The 20,297-nt window shown below is 47.1% G+C and overlaps 1 protein-coding gene across 9 annotated transcripts in view; it reads right to left on the reverse strand.

Annotated features, from left to right (window-relative positions):
• The window catches only part of HERC1 (HECT and RLD domain containing E3 ubiquitin protein ligase family member 1), a 2,101,515-nt gene that overhangs the window by 1,977,573 nt on the left and 103,645 nt on the right, over positions 1 to 20,297 (reverse strand). For all 9 annotated transcript variants that reach the window (XM_086959402.1, XM_086959399.1, XM_086959397.1 and 6 more), the window contains exons 8-10: positions 17,459 to 17,586; positions 15,220 to 15,364; positions 14,947 to 15,118 (exon numbers count right to left, since the gene is read on the reverse strand). In XM_086959402.1, the coding sequence (XP_086815528.1) occupies positions 14,947 to 15,118; positions 15,220 to 15,364; positions 17,459 to 17,586 (445 nt within the window). The remainder of the gene's footprint in view (positions 1 to 14,946; positions 15,119 to 15,219; positions 15,365 to 17,458; positions 17,587 to 20,297) is intronic.

Here is a 20,297-nt window from a genome sequence, read left to right on the forward strand (position 1 = left end):
GCCTCATGGGAACAGTCCAGACCGAATTGCCAAGCCAGGTCTTCCCTGGACCGGAATCAAGCATTCTAGGACCGGTTTCTGGCTATCAGCCGTCTTCAGCCAGGATAGCTTGACTCCAGTGGCGTAGTGAGCACGGGACCCACGTCTGGGCATACCCTTCCCACATAGGGTGAATAGCAAAACACACAAGATGATGGACAGAATGTTGCACAATGGCAAAACATTCACCCCCAGTCACAGATCTGGGTTTAATCCATCGTTATTTTGCTCACCAAGCAACCCCAGTTCAGACATGGCCACATGCAAATCAGTCTTGACCCTGGAACAGTCCAGACCGAACTGCCAAGTCATGTCTTCCCTGGACCGGAATCAAGCATCCTAGGACCATCTAACTTTTTCCTTTAGCAGATGCAGATGTTGTAGATTTAACACATGCCATTTTTGCTGGATATTTGGTGACTGTTGTTAGTTCTAGGCAATGTCACTGCCTGATTAGTTGTAGAACCCATGTGGTCTGATCGGATGTTGGCCACAATTAGTAAATTGTAGTAGCCTTCCCCAGACAGGTGGTTTGTGCTCCGGGGAGGGGGAGAGGTAAAGGGGGGGCAAGGGGAAGTGTGGGCAAGTCATTTAATTGCTGATGTGTATAGGTGCCCTTGTTGGGGTACCCCTACCACGCCATATATTCTTGTAACCTCCTCAATAGTATCCATGCCCTTGCTGGTAATACTATTGTTGCTGCCGCTGATGTGTGGTATTTTGTGGTGTAGCTGCATTTGCTGCCCCTTGCCCCTGGTAACACCAAAAGGGCTGTTGTCCTCGAGGTGTTGTCAGTAAGGCACCTATGGATTTGGCTGAATCGGTGTCCTCCTTTATTTTCTCTAGCTGAGTGTCCACAGTGGTACAAAGAGGTTTTCCCCATCGAATGGGACATTAAGAATGTACAGCTGCACCTCAGGTCTGAACTCGGATATGCACAGCCACACATGTCTTTGGAGCCTGATTGATGTATTGATGCCCCTTGCAGCAGTGTCAGCTTCGTCTAAAGCACATTTGATGGTTGCATTTGACAACTGGCTCCCCTCATTTAGCAGGTCTTCCCCTTGTTTTTTGTATTCATCTAGGAGATGTTGTGGAAAGGGCAAGTGTGTTTGCGGCGACTCTGGGGGACTGAAGGTTCTTGGGCTTGTGGCCTTGTGCTTTTGTGACCCTGTTTTTGGTGTAGGCTGTGGCAAGGACTGTTACCGAGCCTGTCTCTTGGCATTTTCTTTATGTTTTTCCTGCATAAAGGGTTGCAGTGCTTCACAGACAATGCTGTGTTCTTCACTTGGTCTTTATGTAGGAGTCTTTGTTTCTTTGGAGCTGGTGGTGTGTCCTCAGAAACGCTGTGTGGCTTTGGAATCCCAGAAGTAAAACCTTTCTTCTGTCCATCTTGTTTTTCAGTCCACGAAACCGAGGACTGTTTCGGATTCTGAGGCGCTCGATCCAGAGCGTTCTTCTGATCTGATGATTTTCTTGGGGTGGCTGTTTGATTGGCATCCTTCAGTGCTGTGTCACCCAGAGCCGAATTATGCTTCAGTGCCGATGGCTCAGTCGGTGCCGGCGTAGTGCCAGGGATGTCTCCTTGCTGAGGCCTTGTTGCCCGATTGAGATCGAGATCTTTCTTGTCCGTTCTCAGCTCCAAGCCATGCTCATTTTGTCAGCCTCAGCCAGAGGGCTGTGGTGCACGTGGCGGGGTTGGTGAAGGGGTCAATAGTATTCACAGTACCTGTCGTCGTCTTGGTCCTCAGCCCAGAGACAGGAACCAACCTTGGCATCTGGTACCTTTGACATGATCTGAAGCGAAGTAGTGAGGGCTGGCGATGACTACCCCACCTCCTACTGGAGCACTCCAACCTCCTACTGGAGCACTTGCCTCGCCTTCCACATCACTGTAGGGCGCGAACTTCACCTCACCCGCCAGCTTCATGGTGTGTGCCAGGTGTCGATCCCTACTGGTCCGAAGTGCCTTTTTGAACGATGCGCAAGACATGCACTCAGTTACTTCCCTTCGGTCACACTTTTTCTGTTGGATACAGTATCTGCCAGTGGATTCCTCACCTTGTGAATATCCCCTGAGCCAGCAACATTCAGAAACTTTTGTAGCTCTCCACGCCGACGAGGACGTAGACTATGTCACAAAGGCACCCCACAGCTGTCCCCACTCCCGGAGGAGGGTGTCCACTCCTCTACACCAAGAAATCCCGAAGGACAGAACGCGCAAAATGGCCATCCCTCCTCACCTCGGAATCTAAGCAGTACTGCTTCGCGAACGTGTGGGGGGGAGGACCAAGTTGTCGCTCTACAAATGTCCTCGACAGGAACACCTCGAGATAAGGCATATGTAGAAGACTTTACCCTGGTAGAATGAGCTCTTAAACCTTCTGGAGGTTCCTTACTGGCCAAAGAGTAACACATTTTGATGCACAAGACAATTCACCTGGAAAGTGTGCGCTTGTGCACCGCTCTGCCTTTTCTGCGGCCAGCATAACCCACGAAGAGCTAGTCATCTACACAATAGTCTTTAGTTCTGTCAAGGTAGAAGCTCACCACTCTCTTTGGGTCCAAGCGGTGAAGCCGCTCCTCCTCCTTGGAAGGGTGAGAGGGGAGGATAGAAGGTAGGAAGGGTAATGGACTGCACCAGATGGAAGGGAGTTACCACCTTAGGCAGAAAAGCATCCCTGGTCCTGAGAACCATTCTTTCAGCATGAATGGTCAAGAATGGGGGTTTCAAACTCAGAGCTTGAAGCTCACTTACCCTCCTTGCCGAGCTAATAGCAACTAGGAAGACCGTTTTAAAAGACAACAGTCTCAATGGACACTTGTGCAAGGGCATTGAGGCACAATAAATGGAGTGGGTGGAAATTTGTTGGTAAGGCCCTTAATAAAACATAACACAACAGGTGATTTAAACAAAGACGGTTGATCCGGCAAACAAAGGAATGCCGACAAAGCCGACAAAAAGCCCTTCACAGTAGCCACTGCAAAGCCCTGCTGTGCTAAAGAAAGAGCAAACTGAAGGATGTTGGATAAACGGGCCCTTAAGGGGTCAATAGACTTCTCTCCACACCATGAAACAAATTTGGACCACCTATAAGAATAAATTGACTTGGTGGAATGCCGCCTGGCCGAAAGAATAACATCCACCACGTCAGGCAGGAGAAAAAAAGAATTCAGGTTGCCCGGTTCAATCTCCATGCATGAAGGTGTAAGCTCTGGATGTGGGGGTTTAGAACCTGCCCCTGCGACTGTGAGAGGAGGTCTGCCCTGAGAGGGAGACGGAGCGGAGGGCACGAGGAGAGGTGGAGAAGATCTGTGTACCACACCCTTCTTGGCCAATCCGGGGCGATCAATAGGACTTGGGCCCGGTCTTGCCGAATCTTCCTCAGAACCCGAGGAATCAAGGGTATGGGAGGAAACGCGTAAAGGAGTTGCGAGTCCCAACTCAATTGAAACACATCCCCCAGCGCTCCCTGCATCGGATACTGGAGACTGCAGAATGACGGGCAGTGAGCATTCTCGTGAGTGGCGAACAGGTCCACCCGAGGAGTTCCCCACGTCCGGAAGACGTGACGAACCACCTCCGGATGAAGCCTCCACTCATGGTCGGCCGAGAACTGCAGACTGAGATTGTCTGTACGTACGTTCAGAACTCCGGCCAGATGATTTGCCATCAGACAAATCTGATGGTCCTGAACCCAGGACCAGAGACGCAGAGCCTCTCTGCAGAGACAATGCGACCCCACTCCTCACTGCTTGTTAACATACCACATCACGGTAGTGTTGTCCGTCAGGACTTGAACCGACTGCCCGCGAAGGGAAGGGAGGAATGCCTTGAGCGCCAAAAGTATCGCCCGCAATTCTAGAAGGTTGATATGAAGCAACCTTTCTTCTGGAGACCAAAGACCCTTGATCTCCAGATCCGCCAGATGAGCACCCCACCCTAAGGTGGATGCATCATTTATCACTGTGGCAACCGATGGAGGCAGATGGAAGGGCATTCCCTGAGATAGATTGCCTTCCACGTTCCACCAAGACAGATCCGCTGCAGCTTTTCTGGAGATCCTCATAGACTCCCTTGTGCTGATACCACTGCCTGCGAAGGCACCACTGGAGCGCCCTCATGTGCCAGCGTGCATGGTTGACCAACAGAATGCAGGAAGCAAACAGACCGAGCAAGCGTAGGACCTTCAAGACTGGAACGACCGCTCCATTGTAAAATAAAGGAATCATTTCCTGAATGTCGAGAATCCTTTGAGGTGGAGGGAATGCTCGGCAGACAGTAGTGTCCAGTACCGCCCCTATAATCAGATTGCGCTGAGAGGGAAACAGGTGAGACTTGGGCATGTTTATCGAAAAACCCAATTTGTACAACAGCTGGGTTGTCACTTGCAGATGATGACAAACCTTCTCTGGCAACTCTGCTTTGATCAGCCAGTCGTCCAGATAGGGGAAAACTGGAATCCCTGATCTTCTGAGATGGGCTGCCACCACTGCCATCAACTTGGTGAAGACTCAGTCCTAAGTCCAAAAGGGAGGACTGCAAACTGATAATGTTGCGACCCCACCGTGAAACTGAGATACTTCCTTTGCGACTTCAGGATCGGGATATGAAAATACGTGCCCTGCAAGTCTATCGACACCATCCAGTCCTCTTGCTGCAGCGCTTGAAGAACCTACTCTAGGGTGAGCATCTTGAACTTTTCTTGCTTCAGAAAAAGCTTCAGGATCCTGAGATCCGGGGGAGGAGCTTCGCGCGCGACCAAGATGGCCGCGTGAGCACAGGGCTCCCGAGACCCTCGTAACCTCCCACGTCTATCCTGTCATCTATCCTGTCCTTCATTGAAGTATTCGTGAAGATGAACCACGGGTGAGGCGAGCCCTGCTTTCCGATTTCGATTCGGGCCCCGGGAACCGGTGTTGTGGTGCTCAGAAGATTGCAGCCTACGCCTCCGTGATGCCCGGCTGTGGAGTTGGCACGGTGCCCGAGCTGTAGTTGAACAACATCGGCCTGAGGTGGTGGGGTCTACCGGTCTGGTTGACTTTCACTTTCGATTTGTTTTTCCGGAGGGACTTCCGACAGAGAGTGGCCCTTCAGTGCCGAGGTCAGCTGTCCTACGCTGCACCCGAGTGTACCACCTCACCGCTCTGAGAGTCTTGAGAGGATACCTGGGGTGTGCCCTCTGATTGAGGTCGGACCATCGCCCGGGGGTCCCTGGAGCCGCCATCTTTCTACCTAGTCTGCCTGCCTCACGTCAGTATGCACTCTGCAATGGTGGGGAAATCGGAGGGGGAAAAGCAAAAGCTCAAGACAACTCGTCGGGGTGACTATACCCAGACTAACAACATGGATCGTTATGCCCAGACTAGGGGATCTCCCAGCGGATCGGGCAGATCGCTGGAGGACACGAGAGATGCTCCGACTTCGGCAACTAAGCCAACCCTGCAAGACGTTATGGCCGCTATAGATGGGATCAAGTCCTCCCTTGGGCAACAAATGGAGACCCTCGCCCATAAACTTGATACTGTGGCGATCGATGTCAATTTGATCCGTACAGACTTGACGAAAACGAACGAGAAAGTCAAGTCATTGGACATTAAGACTTCCAGTTTGACGAGTGACATTGCTGATTTGCAGACGGAGGTCCGCAACTTGAAGGCCTCCAAGGATCTCTTTGTGCGTCGTCTGGAGGATTTTGAAGGGAGGGCTAGGCGGAACAATGTCTGTATCATCGGGGTCCCGGAGAAGGCGGAAGATTCTGCAGCTGACCTCTTCGTCGAAAATCTGGTTGTTAACCATCTTACACCCAAGGGACTGAGTAAATTTTTCACAGTTAAGCGGGCTCATAGAGTTCCGGGTGGTCAGCCAAAGGTGGGTGCCCCACCGCGGCCTATGATCGCAAGGATTTTTAATTTCCGTGATAGAGACGCTATCCTGCAGGCTTCGCGGATGAGTGGTCCTATGAAGTTCCAGAACACTACTATCAGCTTCTACCCAGGCTTATCCAATCTGTTCAAAGGCAGAGACTTGGCTTCCTAGGGATAAAGAGGAGACTGCGTGATATGGGCCTTAAGTAGGCCATGCTTTTTCCGGCCAAGTTGAGGATCGAACACACTGAGCGCACTTATTTTTTCGATCAGCCGGACGCGGTGGCTGACTGGCTTGACACTCTGCCGAACCATCATGCGTCAGAGGAACAATCTGGAGGGGCGGAAGGCGGACCGATGGAACAGGAATAGACACCTTTTGCCTGGTTTCTGGGGTCCCCAGTGGGCCTCGAACTGTGGTTCGCTAATCCTGCAATGTGAATGGTTGTGATATCTGGGAGGTTTGCGGGACTATTAGTGGGTCTCTTTCCTCCTCTGACTTACTTTTTGTAGCTTAGTTAGATGTGGGGGCGACAGGCACACTGCAATTTGGGGTGGCTTCTTATGCAGGGGTGGGTGCAGGTGGGGAGGTTCGTAACAGGATGTTGGTGGGAGGATTGGGCGGTTCCTGTTGGGGTGTGTGTTTGTTTTTCTGCAAGGCAATGTATTGTTATACCTTCTGATCGAAGTGCTGGATTCTTGTTGGGGTTGGAACTTCTTTCACTTTCGGATGGGGGTAGGGGGCTGAAATTGATGAGTTGGAATGTAAATGGGTTGGGGGACAGGATTAAACGTGGGGTAGTACTGCAATTATTGAAATATCTCTCCCCAGATGTGGTCCTTCTTCAGGAGACGCATTTGATAGGTAATACTTGTCATGCCATGAACAGGAAGGGCTATTGTCTGGTTGCCCATGCCGGGTTCTCCTCCGGCTCAAGGGGGGTTGGTATTCTAATTAAGGCTTCTCTCCCACTGGAGATTGACGCAACGGTCCTCGATGACAGGGGGCGCTATGTCGCTCTAACGGGTAGGTGGGAGCGCCGGACTCTGTCTCTGGTTTCTGTCTATGTCCCCCCTGGCCTACAGTCAACTACTTTTGCGGACTTGGGACGGGTGGTCCTTGCTCTCCCAGAGGAATCATTTCTATTGGGTGGTGATTTTAACGCTGTGGTTTCTGGTATGGCTGATCGACATCCACCTAGGGATCTTAAGGGGGCGCAGAACTGGCTTCACGATTTCATTGACACTCTGGGCTTGGTGGATTGCTGGAGATTGTTGCATCCCGCTCAGCGGCAGTACACTTTTCACTCGGGCGCTCACGGTAGTTTCTCTAGAATTGATTATGTTTTGGTGCCGGCTGCACAGGTGCTTTCTGTTACTGAGGTTAAACATCTGGCTCGGGGAATCTCTGATCATTCTCCACTATGGCTTCGTATGGAGTCCAATACTGGGACAGAAGGTCAGGTAGCCCTGATCAACCCCTGGTATCTCCGGAAGCCTAAAACTGGTGCAGACCTGGTAAAATCTCTTGACCAATATTTTCTTGAGAATGAGGGTTCGGTTTTGTCTGCGGTGTCACTCTGGGAGGCTTTCAAGACCGTCCTTGGGGGCCAGACCCCGTCGTTAATCGCAGGCGTTAAGAAACGGAGGGATGAGGAGGTGGTTAAGATCGAAGCGGAGATAGCGGACCTTGAGCTAGGCCTGGAGCGGGAGGTTACCCATGTCAGGACGCATGTTTTGCGACTTAAACCGTTGGAATATAGGGCATTAGTTACTGATGCGGCTAAGGCCACGAGTAGAGAGCAACAGGGACGGCTTTATGATGTGGGAGATAAAGCAGGCAAACTGATAGCGTGGCTGGATAAGAAGAATAGGGCCAGTCGTGTGGTGCCGGTGGCCAGTAGTCGTGTTACTGACCCTGAGGAGATTGTTCAGTGTTTTGCGGATCACTTTCAGTCAGTGTACTCCTCTGTGTCGGACAGGCCGGAGGAGGATTCACATCTATTGTTGCGTGATATCGCTCTACCACATCTTTCTGATTTGGATAGGGAACAAATGGATGCTCCGATAACCACAGACGAGGTCGCTCTTGCGATTCGCTCCCTGCGTTCCGGAAAGGCTATGGGTCCCAACGGCCTGCCTATTGAACTTTACAAGTTGCGGCCTGACAAGATAGCACCCTATTTGAGAGATATGTTTTTGGAGTCTCGTGAGTGTGGTTCTCTCCCTATTGATCAATGTCTTGCTACCATTGTGGTGATCCATAAGGAGAGGAAACCGAGGGATAGGTGCACATCAAACAGGCAGATTTCTCTTTTGAACGCCAAACCTAAGATCCTCGCAAAATTGCTGGCTAACCGTCTGATCACTGGTATCAGCGAGTTGATGCATCCGGATCAATCCGGTTTCATCCCGCATAGAAATACCGCCCTGAATCTTAGGCGTCTGCACGGTGTTCTCGCGAGAGCTGCAATGTTGCGTGAGCCGGCCGTCTTGGCGTCGTTGGATGCCACGATGGCTTTTAATACCGAGGAATGGCCATATTTATGGGCTGCGTTGGCTAAATTTGAGTTTGGAAACGGTTTTATTGGCTGGGTGCGGCTTCTCTACGAGGACCCCCTTGCGCAAATTGTTGTGAATGGTCGTGTTTCTACTCTGTTTAGTCTTGGGAGAGGCACTCGTCAGGGTTGTCCCTTGTCCCCGCTATTGTCTGCCATAGCCCTAGAGCCCCTCGCTGCATGGATCCAATGGGAACCCTCGATGAAGGGCATTCAATGGTCTCCTGATTTTGAAGATCGCATCTCGCTCTACGCAGATGATATCTTACTGTATTTGACCTCACCCCGGAAGTCATTGATGGTTTCGTGCGATGTCTTGGCCTCCTTCGGTAGGAACTCTGGCTCGATTATTAATTGGGTGAAATCCTACTTATACGTTCTTTCTGGTGACGTCCCTCTTCTTCCACGTACCTGCCCTATTCAGGTGACTCTGACGGGGTTTAAATACCTTGGTATCTATATCTCATTGGATCCTGTGGCCCGGTATGAACAGAACCTTCTCCCACCCCTGGCTAGATTGAAACAGGACGTCGCGGGTTGGCGTAAACTTCCGCTTTCACCGCTCGGTCGTGCGGCCCGGTTTAAAATGATGTCTCTGCCTCTTTTCCTGTATGGTCTCCAGAACACTCTTGATATAGTTCCTGCTAGCTATTTTCGTGCTGTTGAAGACCTTCAGAGGAAGTTGATATGGGATGGTAGGCCTCGTATTGCTCTTGCCAAATTGACGCTCCTGTGGTACGACGGGGGTATTGCTCTCTCTGACATCAAACGTTATTATTGGGCTTCTCAAAATTGGGGGCCATTAATCATGGTATGTATGGTCCTGAATTGAAACCTGCTTTTGCTATAGATAGATGGCTGTTGCCAGGGGGTAATTATTATAGGGCGCTGTACTCAAAATCGGTGGCCAAGACTCTGTCGGGGCCCACGAGGGCAGCAGTGCATACGTGGCAGGACGCTAATAGTTCATTGGGGTGGAAAGATTGTTTGACTCTAGCGACCCCGCTTTTCAGTTCGGACAAGCTTGGGAAGCTGTGGAAGACCAAGGGGTTCGACAAGTGGGACCTCATCGGTATCAGTAAGGTGGGTGACCTCTGGGTCAAGGGTCAAGTGAAATCATTTGTGAGGGTAAAGACGGAGTTTGAATTGGACGACACAGAGTACTTCCGCTACGTACAGGTTCGCCATGCCTTAATGTTGGTTTTCCCTTTGGGTGAGGTAATTCCGGAATCGTCCCCGCTTGAAGATACTGTTGGATGGCCATGTACCTGACAGCACTATCTCCCTTGTTTACAAAAATTTAATTAATAATAGGTCAGACCTCCTGTTACATCTTCGGGACTTGTGGACCCGTGACGGCCTTGAATTGGATGACGAGGACTGGCAGTCTACGATCTCCTCTCCCAAGGAGGTCGCGATTCCCGCTCGACTCCGACTGGTACAACTTAAGATCCTCCGTAGAATTTACGTCACGGGCCCCCGTTTGGTCCGAATGGGCTTTTCTGAGGAGGAATTATGCAAGCGAGGGTGTGGGCAGGTTGCGACTATTCTCCATATTATTTGAATGTCGTGAGAGTGCTGCTTTTTGGAACAGGGTCCATGAGGTTATGAAGAAAGTGACGGGTATTGCTCTCTTGCCGAAGGCCAGACGCTGCTTGTTGAACTTTTGGGAACTCACAGATTATAATGTAGCTCAGACTCAGTGGGCATCCCTGGGAGCCATGATTGCCAAGCGAGATATTGCTCAGTTGTTGGGGTCCCAGAGGCCTCCTACAGTGGAAATATGGAAGGAAAACATGGATTTGTGTATGTTCAGGGAAAAGACCGTGTACCTGGCCCGGGACCGTGACCGGAAGTGGTGTAGAGAGTGGGGACCTTGGAATAGTTATCGTGGAGACATATGTACACCGCCTGCAGTAGATAACATTGATGTCCCACCTTCCCCCTGACCCACGCATTTTGACCACTTTATTGTATCTTTATTAAGTTTGGCCCCTGTCCCCCCTCCCTCCTCTTTCCTTATGACGATTGCTGCTCATTGTATTTTCTTTGCTTCCTTGATTGATCTGGCACTTTGTATTACATGTTTCATGCCTTGCTTGTTTGTATTTTCAATAAAAAGAAACAAAAAAAACAACAACAAAAAAGATCCAGAATCCAGGATTGGACGTAACCTGCCATCCTTCTTGGGTATCAGGAAATACTGGGAATAGCATCCCTGACCCCTTTCCTGCTCTGGAATCACCTCTAACGCACATTTTTTCAACAAAGTTAGGACTTCCTTCTACAGGAGAAGAAGATGGTCCTCCGAACAAAACCCTTGGCAAGGAGGGTAATTTGCAGGGAATTCCCAAAAGGGAAGGGCATACCCATTCTCCACAAGATTGAGAACCCAAAGGTTTGTAGTGACCGATTCCCAATCTTGCAGGAAATGAGTAAGCTGACCCCCGACAGGACCTGCATGATCCAGAATGGTGGATCTAGGGCTGCTTCGCTGTGGTAAGAGGGGGAGAGGGGGAGAGGTAGAGGAGGAAGAGGAGGGCTGACGACCTCGTGGGCGACCTCTGTTCCTGCCCCTATAGGATTAATATATGGTGTTCTGCTGCTGCTGCTGCTGCTGAGGCTGTTTGTAGGTACGAAAGGACGACTTTCCAAAGCCCCTGAACTTCCTATTAGAAGAACCTCTAGACTGTGACTGCAGACCCAGGGACTTAGCTGTAGCCTTGCTCTCTTTAAATCTCTCCAAAGCTGCATCTGCCTTCTTTCCAAAGAGTCCTGAACAATCAAAGGGAAGCTCCAAAAGAGTTGCTTGAACATCTTGAGAAAATTCCGAAGATTTAAGCCAGGCACTCCTCCTAGATGCAACAGAAGATCCCATTATCCCAGCTACAGAGTCCGCTGTATCAGGGCCACTCTGGATCACCTGGCTTGCAGCCGCCTGCGTGTCAGACAACACCTTATCAAAGTTCTTTCTGTCCTCCTCTGATAACTTTGGAGCCAGCTGCTTAGCAGAATCCACTAAGGCATGAATGTACCTGCCCAAGAGGCAAGTAGCATTGGTGGACTTAAGTGCCATGGAAGCAGATGAAAATATCTTCTTTGCAGACTGATCCAGTCTCTTAGAATCTCTGTCTCCCGGAGTCTGTGGAAAAGCTCCAGTTGACTTCTTGGAGCAGGCGGCTTGAATAACCAAATTCTCAGGTGCCAGATGAGAAGATAAAAACTCTGGATCTCCTGGAACCGTCCTATATCTTCTGGCAACTGACCTCGAATCTGCAGGAGCCGAAAAGGGTTTTTGCCAAACTTCCATAATTGTCTCAGTGATGGCTTCATTAAGTGGAAGTAAAGGTTCAATCACTGCAGAAGGAGAATGAAGCACTTCTGTCAGAATATTAGCTTTAAATTCTGTAGTCGGGAGTTGCAAATCCAAAAGATCAGCCGCCTTATGAATAACAGTGTGTTAAGGAACCACATCCTTGGAGGGAACCTCTGAAGGAGGAGAGAGTTGCCATTCTGGTGAAACCACTTGCCTCTCTTAGGTCTTCAAAAAAGTCCTCTGACTCATGAAGTTCTCCTTCTTCCATCTCATCCTCCCTATAATGCTGCTCCTCCAGCAATTTTTGTGCCTCCAGTCTAGATCTTATCTTCGGGGCCAACAGAGTCGTACACTGATCCAACGGAGTCGGAACCGGTGTCGATCCCGGATACAGGGGTACATTTTAAGCCAACCGAGGTCGAGCTGACGGCGCAGGAGATGGCGGAATCGACGTCGGCGTCAGCGCCGGCGTTCTCGGCGCCGAGAAATGCCAAGATGGAGCCGCAGGTATAAATGGCCTGAAGGGAGCTGGAGCATACGCTTGAGGAACTCCCAAATTGAATGCCATGGGACCCATAGGACCCGAAGGTGCACCAGAGGTGTACATTGACCTCGCAAAGACACCGTACATCGCATTAAGATAGTGCGTCAGGTCTTGTCCTGGACCAGGAAAAGGAGGGTACTCGCCTGGAATGCGCTCAGGCATGGGCGTCACTGGACTCGGGCCTTCCGGCGCCAACGGTGGATCATCCGGAGTCGATGGCCTTTCAGGTACTGGTACCTCTTCTACCGGAGCTGTAGAATGCTCCAGAGAAGGAGATGGATGGTGACTGCGCCAGTGAAGCCATGGGTGAAGATACTCTCACCGGGGAAGGAGAAGGAGAAGGAGAGACATAGTTCTTCCGATGTCGATGAGCTTTCAAAGCTGACGACTGAGCTTCCTCTTTATCCGAAAGGCGTCAAGAACCATGCCTCTTCTTTTTCTTATGCTTCTTGGATTTAGAAGCATGACCCGACGTCGACTTCTAGTCCGATCTCGACCTGATACTTCATCTCCTTCGATCTCTTTTCTTTATGCATCTTCGCCATAAACAGCTTGGCTTCCCTTTCTTTCAGAGCCTTCGGGTTCATTTTCCTGTAGGAAGAACACTCCTCGACGTCATGGTCCGATGAAAGACACCATACGCAATCGGCGTGAGGATCTGTTAAGGACATGTGTCCTCCGCACTCCCTGCAACGCTTGAATCCTGATTTTCTCGACGACATTCTCGAAAGGAGTAAAAGATAGAACAAGATACAATCTGGAAAATACAAAGTAACAAGCTACGGAGTGTCACAAAAACCATTGGCGTTGACGGCGCGGAAAAAAGGGAACTTATGTCATCACGCCGACGAAGCTCTATTATGGATCCAGTGACGTCAGTGAGTTCGCGAGCGAGGTCGTGCCTTTGTGACATTGTCTACGTCCTCGTCAGCAGGGAGAGCTACAAAAGTTTTCGAATGTTGCTGGCGCAGGGGATATTCACAAGGTGAGGAATCCACTGGCAGATGTATCCATCAGAATGTGCATTTTTGGCCCTGCACTGAGGGCACCATCGAAAGAGGTCCTTTTTCGTCTCCATCACCCAGAGACTGTCATTCTCAGAGAGCATGTTCCGGGTTGAGTTCCGGGTAATTGGTCCCTGGCACCATCTACTCCATCTCCAGTCGCGTCTTTTACTGATAGTAGGCTGCATGAGCTCAATGCTGCACAGCTCCAACGCAATAAGTCCAAGTCAGATGGCGGAAAAAAACTTTCTAAGAAAGAAGTCTTTGAACATGCGCAATACCTCACGTGCGAGGAGAAAGGATACACAACAGCAATCACAACGGCAATCATAAAACTTCCTTGAGGAAAAACAACTAGCAGAGTCTGGGCCCAACACTAGATGGCAAGAGTATGCATAGCATGTGTGTCTGCAGCCAACACATGCTATTAATATAACGTTTTTCTAACTATAACTTAGTTTTAACCTGTGTTTTTAAATACACATCTTTTATCACCATGTAGTCAAAGGCAGTGGTGCGCTCAAACTGCTGGTGCTCGCAAGGCAGTATTATCTTGGGGGTGTGTGGTAAGTTTAATCTTAACTTTCGCTACATATCTGGAACCCTTTTTTCTTTGAAGATGTTGGTGCTCTACTGTGTAATGGGAAGAGTGGACTGTTTCACAATCAAACTGTTTTCCAGGCAGTATTTGCCTCTTCCAACTCCCTTTTCTTAAATAGGTAAATTTGTCTTTGAAGATCAGTTTATATATGTTTCTTTTAATTGTTGAGTTTAGCCAAATGTATCCACTGAGAAGTTCTGCACCGAAATCAAAGATTTTGCCTATCTTGTTCTGTTCTTTAGAGAACCAGTGCACAGATTTTTATATTTTCTATCGTAAGTGTTTCTGGAGCAAACATGTCCAATAGCCAAATCATGTTTCATTATAATGGGCTGTAAGGTTATGACCTATGCCATTTGTAATCATAAGACACAGATCCTGTAAGGTAAGCATAACACTAACAATGCAAGATTCAGTTAAATATTACTTGCAGGAAACACTACAGAATGAGTATTAAGGAAAAATGTGCTCTTCCCAAGATGAAGGCTCAACATGTTCTGTGCACGGAGAACAATCATGAACTGAGTCAATCAATGGAGTGCTGGACAAATGAATGAATAGAAGAGAATCAAAAGCACGATAAAGAGGAGGAGAAGTTACTGAGAGTAATAATACATAGTGGACACATTGGGAGTTAATTCACCACTCTTTTGTAGCAGAGTAAATCAGTTTTGGGTCTACCAGCAAATTCAGTACCCAGATAGCACATAGTATGCGGAACATAAATTAAGTAGTAAATTAACTTAAATATTTTAAAACACTATTTTTCTTAGCCATTGAAAACAAAGATTTCAATGTCTATGAATTTGCAATATATTAAGGGACTTCTGCTTAACCTAATACCAGATTGTTGTATATTTATTAGATTATCTGTGAGAGAACATGACTGCTGCCACTGAATAAGTTGTACAGAGTGGAAATTACCAATAAAACCAACCTATAACAAACACACCAAGTGTGGCACCAATACGAACACATTTAGCTGACACTTTTTTCTTTAATCATTTGTCACTCACCTGTCTCTAGGAAGGGCTGTCCATGCAAGGCTGTGGGATGTTCCAGCAGAAATCTGTTGAATAGCTACTCCATCTAACCCACTTACTTTCTTTGGTTTAGTAATGGGACCAGTTGAATTACCCTGGCCACACTGGCCCATCGAATTATTACCCCAGGCATAAACTTCATTATCTATACGATAATAGACATAATAAAAGAAAATTAACTGAACACACTTACCATTTACATGGAATAATATTGTAAACAAATGCATTACTGAAGTATACATTTACCATGTGAAAGAGCCAAACAATGGCTATCCCCTATAGAAATATCAACTATTCGTGTAGCAGCTAACTCTTCAATAAGCTTTGGTCTAAGTGCTGTAGCTTCTGAGGACCCACAGCCAAGGCAAGCACCGCAACCCCAGGCATAAACCTAATAAAAAAAGAATTTGAAAAAAGGTTTAAATCCTGAAGCCTATGCAACATTTATTTACCACTTATTAAAGGAACAAAAGTCTTTCATGCGTATATTCTGTGTGGTACATTTTCGTGAAATACTTCATTACCAATCAACACATGGTCACTATAGATAAGTGGCAGATTAACACAAATATTTACAGGAGAGTTTGGACAATCAGAAACTGCTCACTAGGTTTCCACATTAAAAAACCTTTGGACTTAGACAATTAGTTCTGAGAAAGTCTAGGCTAATAGTGCTATGCAGTAGAACGTAAACTAACATAATAACCGAACAAAAAAACAAATAACCCACTCAAAGCGTATAGTTTATTTATTTTACAAGTTAGTTTACATTTCAAACCATCTCCTAAATGTCAATTATGATCTCAAAAAAAGTGGTGCAAAAATACATTACAAGTCCACACTAACATGTTTGTGAGAGAGAAATAATAATATTCCGTACAGTTTAGGGTGAAAAGAGGAACCAGGTACAATAAAATTACATAATAGATGTATTGACACTGAAACAATGGAAACAAAAGAGTAGTAAAACCTTATGTTCAACCAAAATGTTCCAAATTCAGAGATCATCACAAGGCGTTTTTTATCTCAATTCTCATAATCTTATCGCAACTCTAAAACACTTAGTGTCACATTCCAATATAGAAATGATGGGTGGAGAAGTGTGGCTCACTGGTTAGAAGCGGCAGACCCTGAAGCAGAGATCAGGCCCGGGACCAGGGTTCAAGTCCCGACGCGGCAGGGTCTTGGGTTCAATGTCCGCGGACTTGATAATTCTCGCCTCGGCGCCTACTCTAATCATGGGTCCCACGCTGCAACTCTGGGCAATAGCTTACATAATCTCCACAACGGCCCCAACAACACTGGGATGCCTGGCTTCACCTTGGGGGTGCCCAGGAGGGGCATCTCACAGGGAGAGCCAGGAAGGGTTCCACAGCGTTATACAGCGCCGGGACGCCCCGAGATGGGGCAGCTGTGCGCTTAACAAGTATACTACATTTACAATGCTTGGCAGCCACTGGTAATCAGTTGGGCTGCCTTTCAGTCAGTCCATCTTGTTTTGTGCTCTATGCCACTCCAGAAATGAATCACCATAGGCAAATAAGACTTGAGAATGTTCCAATTAGAACAAAAAGACCTAATGCCCGCACCAGGTCACATGTAGATTTGAATCATCAACCTGACCCATTTGAGGTGACATTATTCAGGCCTGTTTGAATTTTGGGGTTGGCCCTCTTTTGATGGAAGTCCCACTCTGCTGTTGATCTTTAGTTTGAGGCAAACAGTTTTTCGGATGGGATCTTCTTTTTGAGGTTGGCCTGGTAAAGTGGAGCCTTCAGACAGCGAGATGTTCCCAGTGTTTATGACCTTAGTGTGCAGTCTTGCCTTTTTGAATGTGGGTTTCTTGGAATCACTAGGGGCCCATTGCTCTCCTGGGTCGAGTCAATCAGTGAAGGTGCTGTGCCCAACTCCACCTTGAGGTCAACTATGGAGATGGCATGATCTCCCCACATACCCGCCATTTCAGTGCCTTCCAATTCCCCTTCGAAAGCCTCTTATGTGACACACAAGAAACCAAAACATAGACTCCAAAGAAAAATAACTCGCAGCTCATACCCAACACCAGATGCTCAAAGGGTGCCCACCATACGACCAACAACACATGCTGCAAACACAACAGACCCTGAACAACTCTGACCTTTGATTTACAATACCCTAGAACATGACCATACTGAACAACTGTTCAAGATAAATAACTTTTGAGAGCAAAAACGAATTTCAAATACATTGCCAAGGAGGATATTACTGAACATGGAAGGGAAATTAGATGACAGAGAGTCATTGGAAGATGTTCAATGTATCTTTTATAACATACACTTTTTAAATAGAGCAACACTTGTAAAACTTGTGTAATCAAAATGTATACACTTACTGTTGCTTTCTTTGTTCCACCACTCTGCAAGAAGTATGTGAACTTGGATATTAAGAACTGATTACCTAAAGCACAAGTCTTTTCAAATATTTGGCTAGAACAGTGTTCACATACCTGTCCTGTCGATGTCAAGGCAAGTGAAGACTGGCTTCCTGCGCATACTTTCCGAATAAACATTCCTTGCAAGGATTCAATTACTTTCGGTTTGTACACTCTGTTGGTATCACCATGTCCAAGTTTGCCTAGGGAGTGAAGACAAATACTGAAGGCAGAACATACACAAATGGAATTTTAAACTCCAGGAAGAATTACTTTAAGTTGGTACAAAATATCCAGCAAACACTGAAAGCAGTGCTTAATTTGTAAAACATTAAGTGCCAGAGTCCTTCTCGGTAGCCCACTGCAGCTTGCACCACCCATACTCTGCCAGCACTGCCAATGGCAGCATCAACATAACACCTAACCATCGCACTCTCACAAGTGTGACAATTCACACCATTTCAGGCCACAGAAAGTAATAATAATGGCATGAGAGGCTGGTATTATTCATTTTAAATGTATATTGACTTACTAACCATGGTTGTTATACTCCTCTCAAAACAGCACCACCATATAGTGGACTGACAATTTAAGACTTGTAAAATAATATTTCAAGAATTATAAACCATGTGCAAGTGTTATGGTGTTCCCAAAAGGTTGCAATTATATAAAAAACAGTAGTTCTGCTCAAATTGGAGAATAAGAAACAAAATAATTACTTTAAGGAATTTAAGGAAATAAAATACAGTTACCAAATTTTATGACTGGCTAATGCTTTCAACCTTTTACTACTCCACAGCATTCATTCGAAAAAGAGATGACAATGTCCACTGGATCTTTCAGGAAGAAATACACATCACGAGATGGACACATAATCCTAATTCACTCTAGTCCATCAATGTTTGCTGCTGTTCAGCAAACAAAGGGTTCAATTTTTCCCCTATAACATTTCATGACCATTGTAATGTTGTTGGTACCTGGGTTTTCAAATTTCATGCCTTATTATCCGAATCCTTAAGCAGACATTTCAGGACTTATGGCTTGCATAAAGGCCTTTATTGGCAGTCGTGTCTGCTTTTCTTACACTTTGTGCAGGAGGTTCTGTCATGCTGGGGAGCTGCTGCTTTTGGGCATTAACTTGCAGACAGTGATTTCCTAGGCACACTACCTGCAAGAGAACATGACTGTTCCTTCTTGCCTAGCTGCAACCCACGAAAACCTTATCTTACTACCAGAATGATATTTAGGCTAGGCTTGTAACAACTGTATTCACACAGGCTGAAGCCGTAGGAGCTTGCCCTCACAAACTCCATTAAAAAGAAGCGCCTTCAACCCGGGCATAGTCCCTCCCAAGTTGTCTGGCTCTCCACTCAATAATAAGCCAACAGGGCTCATTAATAATTCACCAGGGCAGAAAGTTAATTCCTTAACCCCTTCGCTGCTGATGACGAGCTCAACTCCTCATCAGCCACGGTGGTCGTGTTCGGATGACGAGCTGAGCTCGTCATGTAACGCGGTTTTTGGGAAAAAGCCGCACAGCGCGAAAATAACCCCCGCACGCATGTGGTTAAATAATATAGATTCTGGTGGCAAAAATCAAGGATCTAGAACTACACTGACAATCCTTCAAAAAGCTCAATGCAACTTTCCTGTCTAAATCAACCTCTAGGAGCTATACAGAACTTGCATTTCACACATAGGCCTGCTGTACTCACAGGACCACAACTCTGACTCGGGTTCGTCTTCCCAATCCAACACAGTGCTATGGTGCTTGGATGGGGACAATAAAAGAAAGCGAGAGGTTTATTCGGACAGTGATCAGAATAAACAGATAACCTCACCCTTTCTCGCTATCTTGGCAAGATTCATACTTTGCATCCAGAGGACACTTTCCAAACTTGATTCTCAGAGTGCCCAACAGCTGCTGTGGCACATGGGCATGCACCTTTGCATAGGTCAGTCATAAAGAAGATACATAATCGTCTTGAAGGAGAATAACCAAGGCTTTCCATAGAGAGTCAGGTTGCTGCCACTTCATAGACTTGATGTTAAAATGTTAACCTTTATAGACACGTTTGAGAGGGGCCACTAAGATACCATTACTCTTGGAAAGGCAGCCAAGACAAACTATTGGAATTCTTAGGTCCAAATACTGAAATTCTTGATATGTCCGTCTTGGTAAGGATGAGATCAACCTTGTGGATTGAGAAATCCTAGCAGGTTGGGCACACAGAAGGTGATATAACTACTCAACAACACCAAATGAACTATATCTGGCGAAGGAGACAACTAAAAGAAGGAATTGAAGTATAAATGCCTGCACAAATCTCAAACTTGCCTCTAAATAACATGAGAAAAGGTGCAAAAAAAGCTGGAGGCACAATTCCCTACACCCCCAAAACGGGGAAGTAGGTCAAGACCGTCTTCCACAAACCAAATATACACAATAGACCAGCACACTTTTATACGTAAATATGACAATGATATAATGATCAGAAAGCAGCGCTTGTTCCAAAGATGAATCGATGCTGTATTAAATTTGATTCTTTATTAAATTCTTTTTAAAACTTTTGGAACCGCCAACGCGTTTCGTCCCGATCCTAGATCCGCAATGCAGACTCGTGTCTGCATCCTAGTGGCGCCACTACGATGCACGCACGAGTCTGCATTCCGGATCTAGGATACTTTGCCTTTCTATGAGAAGTCTTGTCGAATCAAATTTGAAATTTTAAAATCAATGGACAAACCACGCTGTTGCTTGATAACTTAAACTCTCCATTTTGGTTAACACTACTGATGAACAAACACAGCTTAGAATTTGCCCGTTCATATACTATCAGCCCTGAAGAAGTCCCTGGTCGGGACGAAACGCGTTGGCGGTTCCAAAGGTTTTTAAAAGAATTGAATGAAGAAT

This window comes from Lissotriton vulgaris, chromosome 2_2 (genome assembly GCF_964263255.1).
Source record: "Lissotriton vulgaris chromosome 2_2, aLisVul1.2, whole genome shotgun sequence".
Taxonomy (NCBI): Eukaryota; Metazoa; Chordata; class Amphibia; order Caudata; family Salamandridae; genus Lissotriton; species Lissotriton vulgaris.